The 25,528-nt window shown below is 42.9% G+C and overlaps 2 protein-coding genes, 1 long non-coding RNA gene and 1 pseudogene across 3 annotated transcripts in view; 3 read left to right on the top strand and 1 right to left on the bottom strand.

Annotated features, from left to right (window-relative positions):
- LOC116540361 overlaps positions 1–2,011 on the bottom strand; it is a 37,202-nt gene extending 35,191 nt beyond the window's left edge. Inside the window, exon 1 of the long non-coding RNA XR_004264404.1 lies at positions 1,631–2,011. This is a non-coding gene — a long non-coding RNA (uncharacterized LOC116540361). The remainder of the gene's footprint in view (positions 1–1,630) is intronic.
- On the top strand, positions 63–16,839 carry ANKRD34C (ankyrin repeat domain 34C). Its single transcript, XM_032263846.1, has 2 exons — positions 63–1,210; positions 11,778–16,839. Exon 2 carries the CDS (start codon positions 11,822–11,824, stop codon positions 13,427–13,429), a length of 1,608 nt encoding a protein of 535 aa, XP_032119737.1. The 5' UTR covers positions 63–1,210; positions 11,778–11,821; the 3' UTR covers positions 13,430–16,839.
- Positions 11,188–11,309, top strand: LOC116540423 (annotated as a pseudogene).
- LOC116540359 (60S ribosomal protein L10-like) lies at positions 11,218–11,742 on the top strand. The gene has a single exon (XM_032263848.1). The coding sequence runs from the start codon at positions 11,260–11,262 to the stop codon at positions 11,671–11,673; it is 414 nt and encodes a 137-aa protein (XP_032119739.1). The 5' UTR covers positions 11,218–11,259; the 3' UTR covers positions 11,674–11,742.
- Positions 16,840–25,528: the final 8,689 nt, after the last annotated feature.

Here is a 25,528-nt window from a genome sequence, read left to right as displayed (position 1 = left end):
TTTGGTAAGTGTCATTATGTTGCCCAGGCTGGTTTTGAATTCCTGGCCTCCAAAGATCCTCCTGCCTTGGCCTCCCAAAGTGCTGGGATTACAAGGATGAGTCATTTACTTTCTAAATACAGTGCCCTATGCTTTCAATCATATACAGCAACTATTAACCACTTTATAAAAAGGAAACAAAGATTGTCCACGAACGACTGCACAGGAGGCCAGGGAATAGGTGGCCGGTGGGGTAAAGCATGGCTTTGGAATGAAATCCAACGGCCGTGGAACCAGCCCTGATCATCAGACTGTGCCCCACCCAGTCTTGAGGATCACACTGGCACCCTCCTCTCTCCCTCTCTTTCCCACACTGTGGACAGACAGCCTGAGATTCTAGCGCGTGTGTCCTGGAAAGCCGAGGAGGGCAGGGCCGCATCAAGAACAAAGGACACTCGAGTTCAAATCCCTGCCAGGGTCTGAGACCTGCAACGTCAGGCTTTGGGAGCGTCCTCTCACTTCTCCGGACCCCAGGGGTGGCTGCGCCTGCTCTGCGCTCACGCTTGGGGGTCCAGAGCCCCCGGCTAAGTTGCTGAGCGAGTCAGAGCTCCAAGACCTGGGTCGAGGGGGCGGGGCTGCGGGCGCCGCGGCTGCAGGTAGGCGCTTCCCACCCCCGCGGCCCCCTCCTTCCTCCTTCCCCCTTCCTCCTTCCTCGCAGCTCGCACACCCACACAACCCTCGCCCGTCGCGGCTGGAGAGCTGCTCTCGGCGCCAGCGGGCAGCAGCGCGTCGTCAGCCAGCACAGCCAGCCGAAGACCAAGCCGGAGGGCTGGGGCTGCGCAGGAGACCTGCACACCCGCGGCGCGGAACCCGGGCGATTTCTGTCTTTCTTTCATGCTTCTTTCTTTCTCTTAAACCCAAACAAAACCAACCCCCAAACTCCCCTGTTCCCACCGCAACTTAGAGGAGCGGTGGACTGATATGAAGGAACTGACGCAGAGGTTTTATTCACGAACCTTGAAGAAGTTCTGGGCAAGTGACTCGACAGGACCCGCGGGGCCTGGGGTAGCCCCAGCTCCCGGGGCTAGTTCAGTCTGGCAGTGCCCTCTGGCAGCCAGCCCGCAGCTGCGGGTAGGGGTGTGGGCCGCCCCCTGATTTCGCTTTGGGAATAATAATGACACTACCCGTAGCCTGGATCCAGGTTGCCTCGCTCGGCGATTGTCCCCACCAGGTAAGCGCACCCCAGTGGTCTCCACTGGTCTCCTGGGTGGGACCTCGAGCTCCCGAGAAGTCAGTCCATGCTGTTTAGCCACAGGCAGGAGTGGGGGACTGGTAGGAGAGAGCTTGCTTTTATCACAGGAAATTGTGGGAGACGGGAATGGAAGGCGGATTTAACATTTTTTTATTTCTGCATTGACGCGTGGGGACGAGATGCGTAGGGGCCTGGATTTTTGTAGGAAATGGTTGCGGAGCGGGGCTGGGTGATAGGTGTCTGGATTTTTGCAGGGACTGAAGGGGGGAGAAAGGTCGTAAATTTTTGCAGAAACCTGTGAGGAACTGGTGGTGAGAGGTTATGATCCTGACGATGCGCACGAAATTGTAAGAAGTAGGCATCTAAGCATTTCTGAGAAATGATGGGAGAAACACTTACCGCCCTGGTCTCACCTGACCCGCTCGCTCGGCCTGGAAGATGCCCGCAGGCACCGGCAGTAATGGACGGCGGCACTCTGCGCCCGCGCGGCCGGAGCCCGGAGTTCAGCACCTCGGACAGAGCCCGGCCGCCCCAGGCGCGCAGCGAGCGCGGAGCCGCCAGGTGCCCTGGCCTCGGGCCACCGCCGCTCTCAGTCCAGGGCGGCTACCTAACGCCGCCCCCAGCTCCGCGCCAGAAAGGGCTCTCGAATCGCAAAAGCAAACGTGTTCGACTTCTGATCTGCTTCGAACTGCTTCCCGTGACTGCAGAAGGAAGAGGCGGAGTGTAAAGACATCTCCCAAGCTTCCGCGAAAACCACAGCCAAGCGGTGTGGCCTCCCTGGGTTTCGGAAGGTGTACCCAAACTTCTCAAAAAATCTAGCATTTATTAAGCGCTTACCATGTGCCAAGGTGCCGTGCTAAGCCAGTGCACCACAAATTTGTGTCCTATGATTATCCCCATTTTACAGATGAGGAAACTGAAGCAAGAGCGGCCGAGTAACTTGTCCAGGTTTATGGAACTAGCAATGGCTGCGCTCTTCCACTCTGCCACATTGCAGTGGTGGGAAGATTTGCTTGAGTGGAATCCCTGCGTGAAATAGCCCTGAACTTGGGATCAGAGGAACAGAGTTTAAATCAAAGCTGTAGCGCTTACCAATCTGTGCCCTTAGACAAAATTACTAAATGTGTCTGAACTTCAGATTCTAAGTATCTATAAATACTTGATAATGCTTTCCTTGCAGAAGTGCCAGGGGAGGTTGGCCAAGGAGACCATGTCTGTGGAAAGACTGGCAAACTGGGAATTGTGTTGGGTGTTAGAGATTGAAAGGAGGGAGCAGGTAACAGAAGAGAAGGAGAATTGGTCGTGAACACTTCCCTCAGCACACACCGAGGGGGCCAGGCAGAGAGAGGGGCTCAGTGGCAGGAATTCTGGATGAGCTTAGTTCGGTGTGTAATAGCCTCTTAGATTTTTTAACAGGACTTTATAGAGAGTGTGGATATATTGCCTATCATTTGATCCTTATAACAATCTTGTAAGGTAGGCAAGACTGGTGTTATTCTACTCGTTTGGCAAAATGATGCTTGCCCGAAATTACTCAGGTACTTAGTAGCAGAGATGGGATTAGAATCCAGGTCTTCCACCTCTCTAGCTTATAATCCTTCCACATGGACTGGCATATCCTCAGGAGCTTGGATTATGGGGCAGTTACAGCACTAAAATGTATTTAGACAAGTACTTTAAATATGTGACATTGATGATTTTTAAAACCATTTTGAAACAGCAACTTCATATGGATCAATCTCATAAATGTTTATTGATCATATTCTGCTTTGTTCCACAAAGACTTTAAAGCAATTTATAAGGATCCACAAGATGTCAGCTTTGCATATATTAGAAGTACTCAAGAAAACAGAGGTGAAACAAGATTGAGGCTATAACCACAGATAAAATGATTACAAAGTACTTATATTATAAAGTCCTAGAAACTTGCTCTGATCTCTAGGCACTAGAAAGTGTATATCCAAGCTCTTTCTCAGAGGTCTAGGAACTTTGAAGGTGTTGGCAAAAGTCTGTAGACCCTTCTTTTTTGTATAATTCCTTCCCTTACCCTCTGGGAGATCTTCACTGCGACAAACAAGGAATGTTTAATTGGAAATCCAATGTCAGTGTGACTCAAAGAAGGGGAAATAAAGTGTGTGACATTGTATCTGCACTAAGGTAATTGTTAGTTACATAATTTATAATGGCTCACGTTTAATTTATAAAGCACACCATACTTTAAAGTTTACATAAAGGTCTACACCAATTAGCTTACTTCGGCTTTCTAACAACTCGGAAGAGATAAGCAGCTAGGAAGTCACAGGAAGGACAAAACCCCAGCATCATGACTTTATATATCATGTATTTTACTTTTATACACAAGCCCGCATCCCTACACAGGCCAGTTAAGTAACCTGAAGGTATGAATCAGGCCAATCATAAGACTGCAGAGTATGACAGGTCAGTGAATTTTCAAACTGAACAGTGAATAATCCATCTTAAAACATTCAAAGAAAATTTAAAACACAGCGCCAGCCAAGCAAGACATGGCTGTGGGATAAATTGGCCGTCAGACCTTCAATATGTAATCTTGGCCTAAACAACTCAGACCAAAGATTCAAGAAGGCATCGAAGTGAAAGATCCCGGATTCAAAAAGATAAAAGCTTCAATCCCTGTCTCTAAACAGGGAAGATTGGACAAGATGGCTTCTCTCAGCTTAAAAAATATAAGACGATCTTAGTTTTAGGGACAGTAAAATAATCAAAGGACTTCAGGACAAAGATACCAAACACTTCCGTCTACTTGTTGCCTCCATAAAAGAAGACATCATTTTAATTTTTGACACTGGTAATATTTTATCCTTCAGCATTTCTCCTCCAGCCCCTGTGCCCTTGTAAAATACATTGGCCACCATTAAAATAAAAATGAGTCCGGCAGAAAACAGCCCAGAGAGGTGAAAGGGATGGTAAGGGTTGGGGGGCAGGGGGTGGGGAGAGAGGGGGAGGACAGCAAGGGAGGAACCAGGCAAAATTTGCTCACTTCTCAGTTTACTCTTCTTATGAAACATGAAAAAGAAACCACTTTATATTTGCTAATTTTTTAAGACAAAAATATTCTCCCCAGAGAAGCCTTTCAAAGTGGGTGGGGTTTCCACATTCTAGGAACGCGTCAGCTTTTGTCAACCCAGATTGCTTCTTTTCTCTCCAACAAGCTTAGAGATCCTGTAAATCATCTAATATTTCCAATAATAGGTGTTCTTAATATTTATTCACTGTGATGCACAAAAGGAGATACATTTTCAAATTAAGGTAAATGAGATTTTGTTGACACTTTCGTCCAATGGACCAGTATTCAGTTCTACCTTGCAAACATCTCTTCAGCTTGACTCTTCCTCTATCTCCCTGCTGTGCCGTTTCTGAAGCTCTTCCTCTATCAGAGGCTCCTAGGAGACCCCCCAGCCTCCCAATTTATCCCCCACATTGTGGTCAATGATCATTCTCTTCCTTAAAATTCTGTACTGGTTTCCTGTTTCCACATAACAAATGTCAGACTGGAGGACAGGCTGCAAGATCAGAACTTTGAATCTGATCTCTCTAGACCCCCTCATATTTGCTTGCTTCATCAATGCACTTCCCACCACCACCATGCACCAATCGTCAAGTTCTTGAAATGTCCATGTTCTGCTACCTTCCGCCTTTGAACTTGTGCTTACCCCTGAATGTAATGGCTTCCCTCTTTTGGTTCAACAAATTTCCACTCATGTTTTTCAAGTGCTGCCTCAATTTTATTCTTTTTGTGAGTCCTTTCCTAATCTGCACTCTGAGTCCCTCCTGGCACTCATGTCTCCCTGTTACATATTTGTCTTCCATTCTGGGACTTATTACTTTGCACTACAATTATGTCACGCAGAGGCTAAGAACACGGTCTTTGGAGTTAGACTGCCTGGATCTGAATTCCAGCTCCACAACAGATTGCCTGGGTGATCTGGGGTAAGTGACTACCTTCCTGAGACTCAGTTTCATTTTTGATAAAATAGAGATAATAATAGTACCCACCTCATAGTATTGCTGTAAGGATTAAATGACATAATGCATATAAAGTGTTCAGCACATTGCTTGGCATGTGGCAAGCATACCACAAATGTTTATTACTATCGTTAAAACATACGTCTGCCTTCCTTCTAAATTGTAAATACCTTAGCAACCATTCCTGAATTTTATACATCTCTTTATCCTTAACACCTAACGTGGAGTAGTCAATATATGTTTGATCATGAATGAATAAGCGAGTAGATCGTTAATACATGTTTGATCATGAATGAATGAATGCACAAGTAATGCCATTGTTTTAGTCAAGGTTTACTTGGTTGTAAGTAACAGAAGTTAATTCAAGCCACCGGAAACAAAAACATGCTAATTTATTAGAGCGCTTCTAAGGTGTTCATGGACTCCAAAGACAGTTGAAACTTGAGAAGAGAGGAAAAGTGCTCTTTCCCTGCCGCTTGTCTCAGCTTCTCAGTGTGTTTACTTCATTCTTCTTCCTCTGTGTGTCATCTTTTCGGCTTCTCTGCACTTGTGGCAAACCCACAAAGGCAGCTCTTACATCCAGAGTGCCCTACAAACAGCCCAGCATAACTGGTGTTTCTCATCTCAATTTCAAAATCCACCCAAGTTTAAGTCAGTCTTGTACATGGGGCAAGTCAAATAATATAAACCGTCAGCCTCACTCTGTGTGTCAGGGAAGGCAGAGATAATATCAGAAAGAAAGCGTCACTGCAGCTTGTGAGAGATTGTCAGAGTCACACATTGATCCCTGAATGACCATGGGCAAGCCACTTCATCACTCTTGGCTTTAGTTTCCTCATCTGTGAAACGGTAGGAAAACCTTCATGAAAGGGGCATTTCATGGTTCAGGGGCGGCAGTTAACCTCAGTCTGGAGCAAAAACATGCATATTATTGGGCTTAAACCCTGGGGAATAGGAATGAAGAAAAATAAAGAGTATGCAAGGGAGGAGGAAAAGCAAACACAAGGGGATACATTATTGAGCTAGACACAGCTTCATGACAAATGCACTGATTATTCCACCGTATGGAAATTGTATCATCAATTGCATTCTGGAACAGGCAGTTGGGTGAGGAGAGGGAGAAGCGTTCACGTGACATCTCTTTCCCATCCTCTATTTCCTGCTGGTCAACATCTGTTCTACAAAGGGTTAACTCCCTCCTACTTCTTGGTTGAATGACCTAGTTTTTCCAGGCAACTGCTGGAGAAAGTCAGGCCAGAGTCAGTTTCTTCTGGTCAGCAGAAACCAGGTGTAGGGGTCCACTATTTGTAGCAGACAACAGCAGCAATGGCCTGACACTAAAACTGTGGGAAAAGTTTGGACTTTGCTAAGCCCACTCAGGCAAGAAAGCAAGGTAAGTGTGGTACACCCAAGACAGGCAAAGTAGATGTGGCTATGTAAATCTGGGCTGATGCAAGAATTTAGTCTGCCGTAATTTGTGAGGCTATTGTCCACTGTGGCTATGTAAACGCCAGTCTTTTAAGCCAAGTATTCTTTTTGTTTGTTTGTTTGTTTTGAGACAGAGTTTCATTCTTGTCACCCAGGCTGGAGTGCAATGGGGTGATCTCAGCTCACTGCAACCTCCACCTCCCAGGTTCAAGCAATTCTCCTGCCTCAGCCTTCTGAGTAGCTGAGATTATAAGCATGCGCTACCACGTCTGGCTAATTTTTATATTTTTAGTAGAGATGGGGTTTCACTATGTTGGCCAAGCTGGTCTTGGACTCCTGACCTGAGGTGATCCACCTGTCTCACCCTCCCAAATGCTGGGATTACAGCCGTGAACCACTGTGCCCTGCCAAGTGGCACAGTGGCACATTTTATTCTTAAACACAGGGGTTTATTCTTATTTTATTCTTAGACACAGGGCACATTTTATTCTTAAAATGAAAAGTGTAGGATTATTGCAGCATGCTAACAGTTCACGTTAGCCCCGCACATTTTTATCTGGGCTACAAGTGAGGTAAGCACCTGATTCTGTCCTCAGACAAAGCTCCTGCATTTCATCATTTAAGGAATTTCAGTTGGGAGGCCCACAGTGAAAAAATGGTTATAGACAACTTGCAAAACAAGTCTCTGAGCACACAGAATATTATAACTGTTGGTGGGCTAGATATAGATATTTCAGACCACAGAAAAGAACTCAGCTGCCTTATCTCCAACCTGCTGCCTCCTTAGGTGCTGAAGGGCAAGAATGGAAATAGGGACAAGACCTGAGCATAGCAGAGGAGGCGACCACTGATTCCAGCTGAAGGGAGAGAAGCATTCTTCTGCATACACCATGTTCTTTCCTCCCTTCCTTTCTTCTTTGCCTCCCTTCCTGCTTCTCTTCCTCCCTGTCTTGACTTTGAGCTAGACTAGAGATAAGCGATTTGCACTGCACACAACGTAAAATGTAACCCGATTATCCATCCATCCTCCTTCTCACCTTCTTTTCCTCCTTTTCTCCATCTTTTCCTTTAGCCTACTTTTTAATTGTCACACAGCTGAAAAGGGAGAAAGGACAGTACTTCTCCCTTGAGGGGTACAAGGTTCTATGGAGGGGGCTGACCCAGGTGATTAACAAGATTGATATTCAAAGAAAGCTGCAAAGTATTAAGGAACACAGGGGTTGTGGTATCTAGTTTTGCATATTTATGTGTGTGCTTGCAGGTGTGTAAGAGAAAAAGAGACAGAGCATGTACAATATGGTGTATGATATTCCAGAGTACGAATATACTACATTTTCTTTATTTTCTTCTTCTTTTTTAAGAGATGGAGGAAGGCAGCGAATCACACTGCCACGTGTGTTCCTATGCAACAATTTTGCATGTTCTTCACATGTACCCCAAAACCTAAAATGCAATAAAATAAATAAATGGGGAAAAAAAAAAAAGAGATGGAGTCTCACTCTGTCACTCAGGCTGGACTGCATTGCTGTGATCATAGTTCACTGCAGCCTTGAACTCCTGGGCTCAAGCAATCCATCTGCCTCAGCCTCCTGAGTAGCCAGGCCTATAGGTGCAAGCCATCACACCCAGCTTTTTCTTTTTTAGAGGCAGGGTGTCACTATGTTGCCTTGGCTAGTCTCAAACTACTGGTCTCAAAAGATTCTCCCTAAGTGCTGGGATTAGACTTGCGAGTCCCCATGCCCAGCCTATTTTCTTCCTGATCGGTTGTTTCCAGTTTTTGTCTTTTATGAATAGTGCTGCTGATGTCTTTTGGTACACATATTAGTTTATTCTTTTCTATGCTTGGCCCAGGGTCTGGGTGTTTCTTCCGCTGGTCTCACCTGGGCTCCCTAATGCAGTCGCAATCCTCTAGGGGCTGGCTGGGGCTGGCTGGGCTGAGACTGTGTCACTCACATTCTTGCAGTTGGTTGGAGCTATCAGCTAAAACTTCATGTGCCCTTCCTGGTGGGTACTCCAGATGTCTTTACACAGCAGCTGGGTTCCAAGGCAGCAAACTTGGAAGCTGCAAGCTGTACTCAGGCTTTGTCTTGAAAGTCACACAATGTTACATTTTATAGGTGAAAGCAAGTCACAAGGCTGACTCCTAATGTACGTGCAGGATGGGAGGACCTTGTGGCCATCATTTGCAAACTACCACAGGTATAAACCTAGGTATGGAATTACTGTGTCAGAGTTCAGTTTAGTTCAATTTATTTATACTCCCAACAGGTTCCTGTTGCTTCCTGTCTGCATTCCTCTTGGTATTGTCAGTCTGTCTAATTTTAGCTATTCTAAAATGGTATTTTGTTTTGCTTTAATTTGATTTTCCTTGAGTGCTAATGGGGCTGAGTATCTTTTTATGTGTTTATTGGTCATTTGTGTATCCTCTTTTGGAGGAAGTGATTTGTAGGAGTTCTTTATATAGTCTGAGGATGAGTCACTGTAATTTTACTCAGCCCTCCCTCTTTGATCTTGAGTGATTTTCCTCTTGAGCACAAAGGAAGTAACATTTGAGCTGAAGTTTGGGGGATGATGAATAATTAAAGAAGAGCAGCGAGGCCTTAGAGTTAGAAACATGAACAGTGCCAAGAGGAAGCACACAGGAAGAGTGGTGCATTGAGAAGGAGATTTGAAGATAGAATGTGAAGATGACTGGAGGGGCAGGGAATGAGTCTAGAGAGGTAGGCTGAGGCCAGGAGAAGAAGGACCCCTTTGACGAAATGGAAAGAAGCATGTTTTCTCTGGAAATTCCACTCATTTATCTAGTCCTTGGAAATTCTTCAATTCTGCAGAGTTCAGAGACTGACAAGCTTATTGATGCCTAGGGCTTTAACACAACAATGGTACGTAGAACCACAAAGGAATAAAATGATTGAAATTGACAGAAAGAGAGGAAAGAGAAAGAGCATCACACACAAGCACACACAGATCAGTAGGAGAGTGAAGGAGAAGAGGGGAAGGAGATGGAGAGACAGAAATGGAGACTTGTTGTCAATGTATTTAATAAACACACAGTGCCCTCGGATTATGGTAGATTGGCAGGAAATCCAGCAGAACACAAAACACAAGAACAGCAGACTCACATAGTTATCAGAACAATGCATTTGAAGAAGCAGAAAGATACACACTAGACTCTTAACCATGGTTACTTCTGAAGAGGGGGGAGAGTGACTTCAAGGAGGAATGGGAGATGAATAAAGAAGACCTCTTACTCTTTATATACCTACATGTAGCTTGGTAGCTTGGTTTTTTAAAAATAGCAATATCTATTCATGTATTAAGTTGTTCAAAGGGATGTATATATATCTTTCAATTTCAACCAAGAAAATCTTTTGCCTTCTAACTTAACAGAGTAATATAAAATAACTGCTTAGGAGAATAGAGTAAGAGAAAGAATGATGTGAATCAGATGAGGAGGAAACTCGGGCATTGTGGCAGGTAGACCACATGAGCCATCTGCTCATGAGGAGCCTCAAGGCACAAAAAGTCTATGTGACGGGGTTGTGCTGGCAGAGACACGGCCAGTGTGGTACCCATGGGCTGGCAGGGCATCAAGACTGGGATGCCCATCTCTCCTTATTTATGAAGGGCCTCTCAAGCAACACATAGGTTGGAGATTTTGAGTACAGGAATTAGGGAACTGGCAAAAGAATCAAAACAGAAAACTGAGGTTTGACAAACCTCAGCTGAGAAAGCTTTGGTCTGAGCTGTATTTCCTAACATTTGTGAGCAAAAATGCAATCCCCCCTCCATTCTCTGCCTCCTATCAGTTCAATCAGAGGGAAGAACATAGCATGGCATTATTCTGAATAAGGAGAACACAAATTCTGACACCTGCTGGAAAAGTGAGGACTACAACCTGGAGAGGGATAACGAGAGTGACTCTGTTTTACAATTGGTTTCACTTCCCGCCCCCTCAACCCCCATTGCAATAATAACACATATTTATTTTGGGAAAACTGCAAAAAGAAAAATATGAAACCACTCATCATCCCACTGCCCAGAATAAGGATCAACATTCTGATGTGTTTCCTAATAGTCTTTCTGAGGCACACCGATAACAACACATTAAACAATTATTTATGAGGCACCTATTCATTACATGTGAATCACTGCTCAATGCTGAGGATACAGCGCTGAAGAAAATAATCGCAAATATTTTTCTAAGGAATGCAGAGTTCTACATTTGTGATAAGTGCTGTGCAGTCAACACAATAACATCTTGCATTTAAACAAGTATTTACTCTATGCTAGGCATTATGTTAAGTGCTTTTCATGTGAGTGTTTTGTACACACTCTCTTAAAGAGTCTTCACAATGACCCTATGAGCTAGGTTAGTACTATCCCTTCCCCGACCCCGACACACTCATTACAGATGCAGAAACTACTCAGCAATGTTAGATAAGTTGGCCAAGTCAATGTAAATAGGGATCAGGTTGGAATATGATTGTACCCAGACCATGTAATAACCATGCTACACAGATCTGCTGTAAAAGATATAACATTTTAGGGGCCCAGTGTGCAATGGCTGCAAACAGCAGCTTCCTTGGTAGTGTATGCAGCCTGTTTCTTGTATGGGTTGCTCTAAGGGACCTTGGAGACAGGGCTTCCAGATGTATGTTCATGTGTCTGACCTTGCACTGCCCCAATGTAGGCTCCAAACAGGAATGCGAGGTGCCTTTGGAAAGCCCCAGGGCACTGTGGCCAGGGTTCACATTGGACAAGTGATCATGTCCATCCGCACCAAGCTGCAGAACAAGGAGCATGTGATTGAGGCCCTGCGCAGGGCCAAGTTCAAGTTCCCTGGCCGCCAGAAGATCCACATCTCAAAGAAGTGGGGCTTCACCAAGTTCAATGCCGATGAATTTGAAGACATGGTGGCTGAGAAGCGGCTCATCCCAGATGGCTGTGGGGTTAAGTACATCCCCAATCGTGGCCCTCTGGACAAGTGGCGGGCCCTGCACTCATGAGGGCTTCCACTGTGCTGCCCCCTTATAATATGAACCAATAAATTTACTTCTTGTCCAAAAAAAAAAAAAGATATAACATTTGTTCCCTCTTCTTCCTTTGCTAGGTTTGATTGCTACCGCGGCTCAGATACTCTAAACTGTAGCCAATATGATGGATGATGACACTGAACTGAGGACTGATGGAAACTCTTTGCTGAAGGCTGTATGGCTGGGGAGGCTCAGGCTGGCCAGACTGCTCTTGGAAGGGGGAGCTTACATCAACGAAAGCAATGACAAAGGCGAAACAGCTCTCATGGTGGCGTGCATCACCAAGCACGTGGACCAGCAAAGCATCAGCAAGTCCAAGATGGTGAAATACCTGCTGGACAACAGGGCAGACCCCAATATCCAAGATAAGTCTGGCAAGACCGCCCTCATCCATGCGTGCATCAGAAGAGCTGGAGGAGAAGTGGTCTCCTTATTACTGGAGAATGGAGCAGACCCCAGCCTTGAGGATCGCACTGGGGCTTCAGCTCTGGTTTATGCAATAAATGCAGATGACAAAGACGCGTTGAAACATCTCCTCGATGCCTGCAAAGCCAAAGGGAAGGAGGTGATTATTATCACAACAGATAAGTCGTCTTCAGGCACCAAAACCACCAAACAGTATCTTAATGTCCCGCCTTCACCCAAAGTAGAAGACAGGCAGTCGCCTCCACTGTGTGCATCTCCCTCTGACATAGAGCTGAAGGCCCCAGGCCTGGACTCTCCACCCGCTGAGAAGGAAGATCGCCTCTTCAGCCTCCAAGCAGGGCATCCAAGCAGTTGCAACACCTCCAAGGCTCTTAATGAGCCTGGATCACCGACCAGGAAAGTCAGTAATCTCAAAAGGGCCCGTTTGCCCCAACTGAAGAGGCTCCAGTCTGAACCTTGGGGCCTGATTGCCCCCTCGGTGCTGGCAGTCTTGGCGCGTCAGGACGAGACCCATAGTGCCAGCACAGACAACGAGGTCATCAAGAGCATCAGTGATGTGTCCTTCCCTAAAAGGGGGCCCCTCTCCAGAACCAATAGTATTGATAGCAAAGACCCTACCCTCTTTCACACAGTCACAGAGCAGGTTCTAAAGATTCCAGTCTCTTCAGCACCGGCATCCTGGAAAGCAGCCTATGAAAAAGGTCAGGCTCCCCATCCACGTCTGGCCAGGAGAGGAACGCTCCCTGTTGACCAAGAGAAGTGTGCTATGGGTCCGTCAGGGCCCTCTGCTCTCAAGGAGCCAGCCTCCTTCAAACGGCTGGAAAATGACCTCTACGACTTAGATTCACAGCCAGGGCCTGACCCTCCCAACCCCATTGTCCTTGAATCCAGCAAAGGACCTTTAGATAGAAAAAAGCTCAACAGCTCGCATTTGTCTCTTTTCCATGGCTCTCGGGAGTCCCTGGACGCCGTGCCTAGCACATCCCCCAGCTCAGCACGCCGCAGGCCGCCACATCTTCTAGAACGACGAGGATCTGGAACTCTGCTCCTCGATCGCATTTCTCAAACTAGGCCTGGCTTCCTGCCGCCTTTAAATGTGAATCTGAACCCACCTATTCCGGATATTAGATCTAGCAGCAAATCTTCTTCCCCTCTTGCTAGTGGCTTAAAATCTATGGTTCCTGCTGCTCCAACTTCACCAAAGAGAGTTGACTTAAGAAGTAAAAAGAAGCTCCTCAGAAGGCATTCTATGCAAATTGAACAAATGAAGCAGCTGTCTGATTTTGAAGAAATCATGACCTAGAAGTTTTAGAAAGGCTTAAAAAAAAATCTATGTAGTTTACGGAAGGGGCTATGGATGAGACTGCTTCCTGATCATTCCTTAATGTTGAAGTGTGGTCACTTCAGAAGGTATGAAAGCAGGTTGCTGCTTCACCTCTGAGAATAATCCCTGGGTTTTTATAGGCCTACTTGAAAAGAGCTCAGGATAATTGGGTTTTGAAGATAAAAATTTTAAAAATTCTCCAAAGAAAGAAAGCCTTTGAGTTTGAAGGTAACAGAGAGTACAGTGTTCTAAACTGAGGACACCAGTAATTTTCTATCAGACCAACAGAAAGCAAGAATGTAAATCAACTTGGAGTACTTCATTTGTAATAAATCTATTAAGTGCCTACATAGAAAATGAGGCTTTAACATTTGTTAGAATGTGCAAAAACCCCAAACCAACCCTTCAGTGACTAAATCTGGGTATCTGGCTTCTATCTGATGGAGTAGAGGCAGATTTCCCCCATGGAAGAGGCTCTGGCCTGTGGGTCCTGGCTCTGACTCTCAAGGAACTGTAAATCGTGGTGTGGTTAAAATTGTTTAGCTCTCCAGTGATATACCCTGTTCACATACTAATTTGTATGTACTCTGAGTACCCAAATAGCCAATCCGTGTGGCCCCTGAATTACGATATGTCATGGTAGCAGATGCCTTAGAGACAAATCTTGCTCCGGGAATGAAACTTTCCCCAGACACAGGCTCTTGTGTTGAAATCTTGTGAAAAGCAGTCAAGGTTAAGTAACTTGGAGTTGAATGTTATACAATTATAGATTACGGCTATAAGAAGCATTTCTAGATTATTCTCAAAACTCAAAGGACAACTGAGGATGGGGTATGCATAGATTAAAAGGTAAAGTAGGTGATTCTCAGGTTAGAAGCAGTGGGGACCATTCATTTTTCAGCCTAAAGATTTTAGTGGATGCAAACTGTCATTTTCCCTTCAGTTATCTAGGTAATTGAAGAAAAATCTGATTTCTTCTCTTCCTGAATTATCTAGGTGAGAAGAGATTTGCAGAAATAACCTGTGCAGCCCTTTTAGGCTGCTTTGAGCAAACCCAAGAAGGGAAGTAGAAACCTAACACATTTGGTATAATGTCGCCACATCTTAGATGAATATATTTTTGGCTATTCCCATTTATGTTTCCCCTCTTGCTGCTGAGATCTATTTGCTCTATAGTTAAAAAGCTCAGTAGTTCCTGAGGACAGCATCATGTAGAGGGAAGCGTAAGGGCTTTGAGTTTGACATATTTGGATTTGCATACCAGTCTTACCATTTACCAGCTGTGTGACCTTGAGCAGGCAGCTTAACTTTTCTGAATCTCTGTCCCCTCATATGTAAAATAGGATTAGTAATGCTTCACTGTACAGGGTTGTGGTGAGAATTAAATGACACAGTGTATGAATGTGCCTGCCATTGTGCCCGGCACAGATAGAAGTCACTGGTTAAGAAGCAATTTCAATTTATTTGAGATTGCTGAAGCAATATCTCAAATAATACACCTACTACACAAAATAGAATAAAGTTTACCTGGAAAAGTTCAAGTATCTCCATGAGATCCCCAGTTACTTGTATAAGTACTGATCTCTAAACTCATGCGTAAAGTAAAAAATTCTGCCACATAAAATCTACATATGATACAATTTTTCAATAATTACCGTTGCTAGAAATTCATCTGAATATTCAAAAAAAGTAATGATGGTTAAACAAACAAGCTTGGGGGTGTGTTTGGAGGGCTGTCTGTCCTGTGCATTGTAGGATATCTAGCAGCATCCCTGGCCTCCACCCACAAGGTGGCAGTAACACCCTCTCCCCAGCTGTGACAACCAAAAGTATCTCTAGACATGGCCAGATTTCTCCTGGGGCATCACCTCGGTTGCTCTCACCTGCTAGACCTATTGAATGCATGGTAGGCATATGTTAAGAACAACAAAGCCGTATGGAAATGTGGGTGCTGACTGGCCAGCTAGGCTCTCCCGTTAACTTAAGACAATTCAAGTTGTGCTTTAGTAAGACGACTAACCGACACTAGTGGTGGGCCTTCAGGATTCTTGGCAAATGCAGTCAAACATGAGGGCTAATGGTCTCATACTTTGTAGGAAGGGAAGAAAATAAGGAAAGCACATAAATTAGCCAAAATCTACAGCTCATGAACTTGGTTTGGTGCAGACAACTCTGTTATTTTCAGAATCATTAAATCATTAATAGTTTTTATCAAGTAGAAACAATCCCAGGCAAAGAAACCACTTTCCAATGCATGAAAGAGAGAATCATACAGACACCCATCATTCTCAACAGCTCATTAAATGCAAACACACACACACACACACACACACACACACACACACACAGAGAGAGAGAGAGAGAGAGAGAGAGAGAACCCATTTTACATACTTTTCCAGGTGTTAGTGTCAGTTAAAACTAATCTGCTAGTAGTACCCAGCTGTGGGTAGAGCAAGGCATTCCATAGGAGCATTTTTTCCCCCTCAGCCTTTAGCTAAGATTTGGAAACTCAATTTTGCCTAAGTAGTGAATGTGGTCCATTTATAGTAATTAGCTTAGGTGAACCACCAAACATGATGAGTTGCTCATTCAGGACAGCCGGTCCATCGCACAAATGTGTCATATCAGGTATTCTCATGCCACTCATTGCCTGCATCAGTCAGTCGTGACCTTTGCATTAGCCTTTCAATAGGCAGTCATTAGGATAGTATCTTAACTCATCACTACTTGATGATGCATTAGCGGAATTAGACTGTTCTATATCAGTACAACAACCAAAATACTTTCTCATAGATTATGCATAAATACGCGATTTTGTCCATGTCAATGAATTTCATAAGAATGCTTTTTAAAAGTATACTTTAGATTCAAACATGCTTTCTAGATCAGAGGTTAGCTTGTCTTTTGGGAATGGTGAAGTCACTCATAAGTTAGCTGCAAACTATAGTTTCAATAATTCAACTGCTTAAGAGTTTCTGGACTGTTTATCAAAATATATTACAGAATGTGAACCTAAAGCTTAAAGTCTGGACCTTTGGTTTAATTTCTAGACATTCCAAAGCCCTTTTTTTTTCTTTTCTGAAAAAAAAAAAAAAAAAAAAAAAAAAAAAAAAAAAAAAAAAAAAAAAGAAAGAAAGAAACCCATTGTCTATTCTCTTAAAACTTCGTTAAGTAAATGGTACCTTGCAAATGCAGGCTGTGTCTGACCTTCCTCTTTTCTGTGTGTTGGTGCCTCAGATGTATTGTGTGCTGCTTGAACTGATTCTCTAGAATTTCATCCTAGTCTCAAGCTGGTGATGTGCTCAAAGATGTATCAAAATCCATGTAATGACACCATTTAGATGTTTCTAATACGTCAATAAATGATATATTGTAATCGTTTCATCATATTTTCCACTTTTTCTCAGTGAAGTCTCAATTATACGTATTACCATTTCCTTAAGATGAATTGACATGACTGCCTAGTAACATCAACTAAACACCCAACGTTTTATGAACACATAATTTACAAAATTAGATTGTAATCACACAAGCATTATGATCTCTCTCCTAGTTGAAGAAAAAAGCACATCCCAATAAAGGAGAGGTGCATTGCCACTCCAAGGGAGGAATTTCTTTACTTGCCCCAGCTGCTCAACCCCCAGGGCTGCACCTGGCATCTGCTAGTGGCAGGGACGTATGGTCAGAGGATATCCCTCCCTTGGCCCTGTTTCTAAAGTTCAGAAGTGTTCATGTAAGCTGATTTCCATGAGCTCTCATTCAAGGGCAGGACAGCACGTATAAACTGGACTAGTTCGATGGTCTCTCTGGTCTCTTAAATTTTTGTACCCTGTACTTCAAATTTTATTCAGACTCCCTGATTCTCTGGACTGTTCCGATTCAGAACAGGTAATCTGGAGATTACCCTCAGGTTATCTCCTAGACTACTGAAATAAACTCAGTTAATTAAAAAAAAAAGAGACTAGTTTTAGGAAGTTTGTTCCCCCACTTCTAACTTTAGGAAAGAGGTCCATATTGTTTCCAAATCCTTTAAGCAGAGATTATGAGGCCTGAGAGTCTAATTCAGATTATTCCCAAGTAAAAAATTCTGTCAAATAAGCTCTACATATTATACCATTTCTATAATTACATTTACCAGAAATTTATCTGAATATTCCAAACAAAAGTGTTAATGATGATTAAACAAAACAAACGTGGAATTGTTTGGAGGGCTGTCTGTCTAAAGGCTTGGAGGTTCGGGGTTCCTTGAGTGGAACCTGCCCCTTTTCAGAGGAAAACCTTAGAAGGGAGTGGTGTACAGTGCCTCTTGGTAGTCAGGGCTGTGTTAGGTGTGGCAGGAAGGCATCTGAGTCACCTGCCTTGAAGAAACCCTACTGCTTGGATAATGAACACATCAGCGTGGTTATTAGTGAGCATGAACATCAAAGGGCTCCCTGAACTTGAATGCTATGAACTGCTGAAGATCTCCACAGAACAGAGGGGGGCGAGGTTCATGATGACTGAGATGACTTTCTTTGTTAGAAGGAGATGAACCTAGGATCAATTTTACTTTTATTAAGGAAAATTTAAAAACACAGACATACCTACATCCAAAGGTGATAGAGAGAAATTCATAGCACTCCGTCTGCTCTAGTCTGATTACAAAATGTCATGCATACAGTAGGAAGGACAGGGTCTGCATCACACAATTTGCCTGATGATGGATGCTAAAAATAAGAAATGGGCCTCCGGATATCAAAGGAGACCAGTGTTTTATAGCTATAACAATATCTCATGACTGCAACATAGGGAAAAGAGTCTGACGATTCTCACCTGGACTCCTAATCTAAAAGTGATTCTGTGATCCAATCTAGCAGAGATTGTGGAAGGGTGCCTTTTGAAATCCTAGAATGAAAATCTAATGGTCCTCAATGAAGGAAAAGATAATCCTTATGCATGAGGATTGGAGGAAAGTGGAAGAGAAGAGAAAGAAGTAATGAAAAGATAGAAGAGGTGGAAGTCTTGAGAATGTGAACCTGTCCAAATATCAGCCTAATGACATAAATCCACCTGGAGCTCCCTTCTGGAGCCATCTTTCTCCTCCGGCAGCATCACAGACACTCCTGGCCTTGGACACAAAGGCTGTCTGAGAATTAACGGTCTAAGTTAATTTTTTATTATCCTATTACAATTTAATAAGTTGTTAATCCTGGTTTTGCTGCAGTAGGCAATATTGGTTGTCTCCCCACTTTGATTCCTCCTTCTCCTTCCTATCAGATCCTGATTTTGTTCACCTTATAACTTTGCAGCTTTTTTGATGCAAAGGAAGCTGACCCCATCCCCAGCTCAAAGAGGAGTCCTGATTGTTCTAAATTAGTCATGGCAATTTCATTCTCCTTACCTGTGATTGGTTAAGGGCTCCAGCATAAGCCAGTCAGCACATGGCTTTCCCCTTGTCAATGCCTTAGATCCAGAGATGGGTACAGGACCTAAGTCAGACCAAGTGAGGGAATAAAAGGACATTTATCCCGTAACTGAAGGACATCCTTTTACTGGACATGTCCAAATACTCACTTTATTTATTTGCTTGTTTGCTTTGACAATCTTGTAACAATGGGAGGAGAGTCTAAAGATAAAGAAGGCAGAGCCAAGAGCCCAGCAGAGAAATGGATCTGATGATGTAATGCCTGGAGCCCACACCACCTCTGAGCTTCCTGTATGTGAGATAATATATTCTTGTATCATTTAATATAGCTGTAGTTAGTTTTCAGTTTACTTAAAGCCAAAAGCATCCTTATATCACTCACGGATTTGAAATGTCATCTTTATAATATGCTACATTCTTTATTTTAAAATTATTGAACTCCTCCATCCCATTCTGTTTCATTCTGTGACATTCCACTGATGTATTTGTCTTTCTGTACCAGCATCACAGCACATCATTTAAATCATTGTAGAGTTTCAATTTGCTTTCACAAATTGTGGGTCAAGTCCCCTCTCAGTTCGCTTCACTGGACAAATTATTTCTTGAAACCATTTTATTAAGTATTAAAATTGTACTGGGATTATGATTAGTGTTGTATGATATCATTTAGTTATTTGGTACTAATTAACATTTTTAAAAATATCAAATCTTCCAATCCAGAAGCATAAACTCTTACTCTACAGAGTTCATCTTCATTTTTAATCCCTCGTTAAAGTATTTAGATTTCTTCATAGAGATTGTTGCATACATTTCTTTTTCATCCTATTACTAGGTAGTAAATGTTATTGTGACTATGATACTTTTTCCCACGCTCTCAGATATTGCTGGGAGGATAGCATAACTTGATTTCCCTTAATGCGATTACAATGAAAATATCCATGAGACTTTTCATTAAAAATGACAAATGATTCCATAATTCATACAGAAGAGCAAAGAACTGAAAATAGCTAAGACAATTTTGAAAAATAGTAATGATATTTGGAAGATTATCATATCAGATGACAAGATTTAAAAAATTATAGTAATTAAAATACTGTGATAAGATGCAATAATAGATAAACTGACGACAAAAACAGAACAGAGAGCCTAGAACACAACCTTGAATAGGTGGAAAATTTAGGTATGATAGCGGTGGCACTGCAGATCAATAAATGATGATGAGAAAATTTGTTTTCCATATGAAACAAAAATGAAATTGGGCCCTTACAGCATACATGTACAACCAAAATGAATAAAGCAAAACTAATACTTTGATTATGATTTTTTGGATTTGTGCTTATAAATGAGATTAGCCTAGCGTCTTCCCTTTTTATACTGTTTGTCTGGCTTGGTATCAGGTTTATATTAGCCTCATAACATGTACTGGGAAATGATGCCTCATTTTACATTCTCTGGAAATGTTTAAGTTTGGAATGAAATGTTTCTTGATTGTGTACTCATAGGTTTTTCTTGTAAGTAGATCTTGCTGATAAAATCATCTGGACCAGGTGGGACTCTGTGTGCGTGTGTGTGTGTGTGTGTGTGTGTGTGAGTCTGTGTGTGTGTGTGTGTGTGTGTGTGTGTGTGTGTAAGTCTGTGTCTGTGTCTGTGTATACATTAACGCATGCACATTCATACATGGATGTGCATAGTGTATAGATACAATTATTGTCTTCATTCACAAATGAGGAAACCAAGGCTTAGAGGGATTAGGTGGCCTGGCTGAAGTTACTCAGCTGGGAAGCAGTAATTTGAGATTGGAACTCCCCAGTCTGGCAATCTGGGTCCGGAGCCCTTTCTTTTATCAAGTACATGAGCTTCAGACTTTAAATACTAATTGCATTTACTTAATGGTGATAGGGGTTCTTACATTGGGTTTAGTGAAACCAAAACCTGAGACAGTGATTTGAGCTCCTATGTTGTACTGAGGGAGTGATCTTCAGGGAAAACCTCTAAGGAAGATAGGGAGGCAGGATTGAGCAGAGGGAAAGGCCCAGAAAGAGGTGATCTCAGGTGAGGTCTAGCTTTGGCTGGATTCCCAGAGGAGGCGCATAGAGAGAAGGCATCTCGCTGCCGGATCGTCCCTCTTTACTGCACGGGGGCTCCTATTTTTATTCTTGCTTTAGTCAGTCATAGACTGTGGGCTGAGGAGAAGATGCTATTTTTTTCTGACCCAGATTTAGGGTAATTCTTAGGAGAAGGGGGAAGCTGTAAAAACTTAGCAGTTAACAGAGCAGCCGGGGATGAGTGAGCTATCTGGTAAAGGGAATCTGTGTGGAGCATCCAAACAGCGTCCACCGCTCCAGCTATTCAGGTTTCATATTTATTCTCGAGTCAGATTTGGAAGGTTGCATTATTCTAAGAAATTATCCATTGTTTCTAAGTTCATACATGTTTTGGAATAAAATTATTTACATATTATTGTGAGCAGCATTGCTGAGGTATAATTGATTTCCAGTCACGCGCATATAAGGTACAATTTGATCCTTTTGACATATGTATACACTGTGAACCATCATCACAATCAAGAAAATAAACACTTCGTTTTTTTTTTTTTCTTCTTTTAAACTTGGTGTACTTTAAGTTCCGGGATACATGTGCAGAATGTGCAGGTTTGCGACATAGGTTACGTGTGCCATGATGGTTTGCTGCACCTATTGACTTGTCCTCTAAGTTCCCTCCTCTCACTCCCCTAGCCCCCAACAGGCCCTAGTATGTGTTGTTCCCCTCCCTGTGTCCATGTGTTCTCATTGATAATGAACATTCTCATTGCCACTGAAAGTCTGCACGTCCCCTTTGAATCTCATCCCCAGCACCAACTGATTTGCTTCTTGTCAGTACATATTAACTTGCATTTTCTAGAGTTTTATATAAGTGAAATTCTACAGCATATACTCCATTGCATCTGGCCCTTTCACTTAGTGTAATCATTTAGAGATTCACCCATGTGGTCTCATGTATACCTAGTTCCTTTCTTTTTATTGCTGAGCAGTATTACATCATAATACAATTTGTTTATCCACTCACTTTCTGATGATCAGTTGGGTGGTTGCCAGTTTTGGAATTTTACAAATAAAGCTACTACAATTTATATACAAGGTTTTGTGCAGATATATGCTTCTTTTTTTTTCTTTTGTAAATACTTAGGAGTGGGATGGCTGAATTAAATGGTAGGTATATATTTAATTTTTTAAGAAACTAAGAAACTACAAAATTGTTTTCCAAAATGGTTGTATCATTTTACATTCCTACCAGCAGTGTATGAGAGTTCCAGTTCCTTCATATCTTTGCCAGCACTTGCTATTGTCATTTTAATTTGAGCTATTCTTCTAGATGTGTGGTAGTATCTCACTATGATAACAATTTTGATATCTTTAATGAGTAAAAATGTTGAACATCTTTTCATGTGCTTCTTAACGTCCACATATCTTTGAAGGAGTGTCTGTTCAAATCTTTCGCTCATTTAAACAATTCTATTTGTTTTCCTATTGTTGAGTCTTGGGAGTCTTTTTGTCTTTTGGATCATCCTTTAACAGTATATGCTTTGCAAAGATTTTGTTCCAGTTTGTGGGTCATCTTTTTATTCTCTTACCAGAATCTTTTAAAAAGCAGAAATTTTGAATTTTTTTGAAATCTAATTTATCAATTTGTTCTTTCATACAGATTGTGTTTTTGGTGTCTTATCTAAGAAAGTTTTACCTAATTCAAGGTCATAAATATTTTGTCCATTTTTCTTCTAGAAGTTTTATAGCTTTTGGTTTTACATTTAGGTCTGTGATCCATTTGGGTTGATTTTTGTATGTGGTGTGAGATATGGGTCCAAGTTCATCGTTTTTGCACATGGAAATCTAATTTTTCTGGCACTATTTGTTGAATGAGTTATATTTTGTTCCTTTGTGAAAAACCAGTCGCTTATATATATATGTTTCTTTTACTTATGCAGGTATTTTTCTAGAAATTAAAAAAATGTTTATAAAATTCACTTGGAAATGCAAAGGACCTACAATAGCCAATACAGCTTTAAAAAAGAATGGAGTTGGAGGACCAGGTCTCTATGATTTCAAGATTTATTATAAAGCTACGGTAATCAAAACAGTGTGGTATTGGCATAAAGGTAGACAAATAGATCAATAAATAGATTAGATAGACAAGAAGTAAACTCATATGGACAATGGAATTTTACTCAGCAATAAAAAGGAATGAACTATTGGCATCTGTGACAACATGGATGCATATTAAAATGACTATGCAGAGATTAAAGAGCCATACTAAAAAACAGTGCTATTGTATGATTCCATTTATACAGAATTCTAGAACATGCTAACTAACGTATTGTGATAGAAAGCTGATCAACGGTTTCAGGAAGGGAGGACAAGAATGGGGAGAGACAGAAGAGGGGATTACAAAAAAATGAGAAAGCTTTTGCAGGAAATAGATTTGTTTATGCTTAAGATGATGGTTGCACAGGTGTATGCGAAAACTTACCTAATTGTACAATTTACATATATGCAAGATATTGCATGTCAATTAAGCCTCAATTTTTAACAAAGTGCTATAAGGAACTCCCCTGAAACAGTAGGAAGATCAAGGAATGATTATATAAAGGGAGAAGGGAGGGTATCATAGGCTGGAAGAGGAGAGAGAGGTTTTGTAGAGAGTGTGAGTGGAATGGGGTTAGCAAATGGAGCTGGTAGATCCTTCTAGACATATAAATAACACAAGCAAAGCCATGTAGTTGGATATGACCATGGTCGCCATAGCACGTGGGGCCCAAGTGGAGACCGGACCTTGTAGAATACGGATGATGGTTGGGATGAGTTGTAACAGTCAGGACGGGAGAGCATGTGCTGCTTCTGTGAAGGCAGGAGTTTGAATTTAATGTAGTATCTGAGGGTAACAGTTTCTGAGCAGGGAGTGAAATGATGAGCCCTCAGCATCCTCCTTAGGGCTCTGGTTTTTGTCCACTCTCCCTGTGAGACTGTAAAATTGAAAATTCAAAATGTTCAGGATTGGCCAATGCCATCATGGGAAAACTAACTTGTGAGAATGCTTCTCTTTCTAAATTATTGTTTTCCCTTCAACTTTGGCTTGGTAATTCTTTTTTTTTTTAATATATATTTTATTGCACTTCAGGTTCTGGGGTACATGTGCAGAACATGCAGGATTATTGCATAGGTACATACATGGCAAAGTGGTTTGCTGCCTCCATCCCCAGTCACCTATATCTGGCATTTCTCCCCATGTTATCCCTCCCCAAGCTCCCTCCCCTGCTGCGCTCCTCGGATGCAGTCAGGTTGCTCGGTGGGGGTCTTCCCCTGGGGTTTGTTTGCAGGTGAAATTAGCCCCACCTTCCCAATGGCCTCTCTCTGAGCTCAATCTTCTTGGTTGGGGTCAAACTGGTGTATTCGTTGCCAAGCTCTCTGGCGCTGCCTTCGGCTTGAGCGTTGTGGGGGGTGGGCCTCCCAGTTCTTATGGCCTGTTCCCCTGCTTTCAACTCTGCCTCTTTCTGTGGGACGGGCAGGTACATCCCGCAGGCCCTAGTCCAGACTTCTTCCCTGATCCAGCTGACAACTTACAGCACCAGGCGGGAGCCGAGGCTCAGATTTGCATGAACAACCCAGGGCCCCCTCAGTCTGGCGGGGCTCTCCCGGACCATGGGTTGCAGGAGGGATGAGGTAAGCACAGGATCCGAATGGAGCACCAAGAGGGTGACGTCGCCCGACCCCCCCCCCGAGCCGGGTGCACGTTCCAGGTGGGGACACGCCCCACCGTGTCTTGGTTCCTTCTCCCTGGGCGGCCCTCACCCTGCTTTGGCTCCCTCCCTGGGTTGCTTTCAGAGTCCTTCCAGTCCCCCCAAAATGAACCCTGCACCTCACTTGGAGTCGTCCAGTCTTCTAGCCCTCTGCGTCTCATTCGCTCGGAGCTGCGTCCAGCCATCTTTGCCCATCGCTTGGTAATTCTTTCCTCTCTTGCCAGCTTTTTGATGCCTCCCAGAAAACATTTTTACAGTTGCATTTTTAGTTGTTTGTTCTAATAATCTAACTTGTTTTTACCAGAAACTGCAAGTCTTTGTTATGTTTTTATTATTACGCATTTTACTGTGATGTGGCAAATATAACTGGTATTCACCAACATTCAGTTGCGCTCTCCTTCTAGACACGTGGAAGACAAATCTCATTCACCTTGGGCTTTAGCAGGGCCATGAGATCAATTCAAGACAATGGGCTGTGGGTGGAAGAAACATGTGTGTCTCTTCTAAGCTGATGCATTATTGCTGGCGTGAGATTTTCTCAGCTCTTTCCCTGTTGCTGTGACTGAGACGTGTGTTTGAGGTGAAAAAATTTCAAGATTATGGGGATCTCTGTCAGTCAGGGTCCCTGAATGAATACATGGAAGAGATCTCTGCCTCTGAACCTGTGAAAAACATAGAATGGCCAAGAAATAAACTTTTGTTAAGCCGCAGAATCTGGGGGTTGATTTTTACTGTAGCATAGCCTGTCTTACGGTCTCTCATACATACACCACGTGAGATTACTGTTCCTTTCCCTCTCTTCCTCCTTTCCATTCTGTCTCCCTCCCTTCTTCCCTTCCTTCCTTTATTTTTCTTCTTTCCTTTGTGGTTTTCTTTTAAATTG

The sequence above is a fragment of the Sapajus apella genome, unplaced genomic scaffold, assembly GCF_009761245.1.
Source record: "Sapajus apella isolate SASKATOON/1434 unplaced genomic scaffold, GSC_monkey_1.0 scaffold139, whole genome shotgun sequence".
Taxonomy (NCBI): Eukaryota; Metazoa; Chordata; class Mammalia; order Primates; family Cebidae; genus Sapajus; species Sapajus apella.
This window is presented reverse-complemented; position numbering and strand designations above follow the sequence as displayed.

Coding starts and splice junctions, on each gene's coding strand:
- LOC116540359 (XM_032263848.1), top strand. CDS start 11,260: ATGCAGCCTGTTTCTTGTATGGGTTGCTCTAAGGGACCTTGGAGACAG.
- ANKRD34C (XM_032263846.1), top strand. CDS start 11,822: ATGATGGATGATGACACTGAACTGAGGACTGATGGAAACTCTTTGCTG.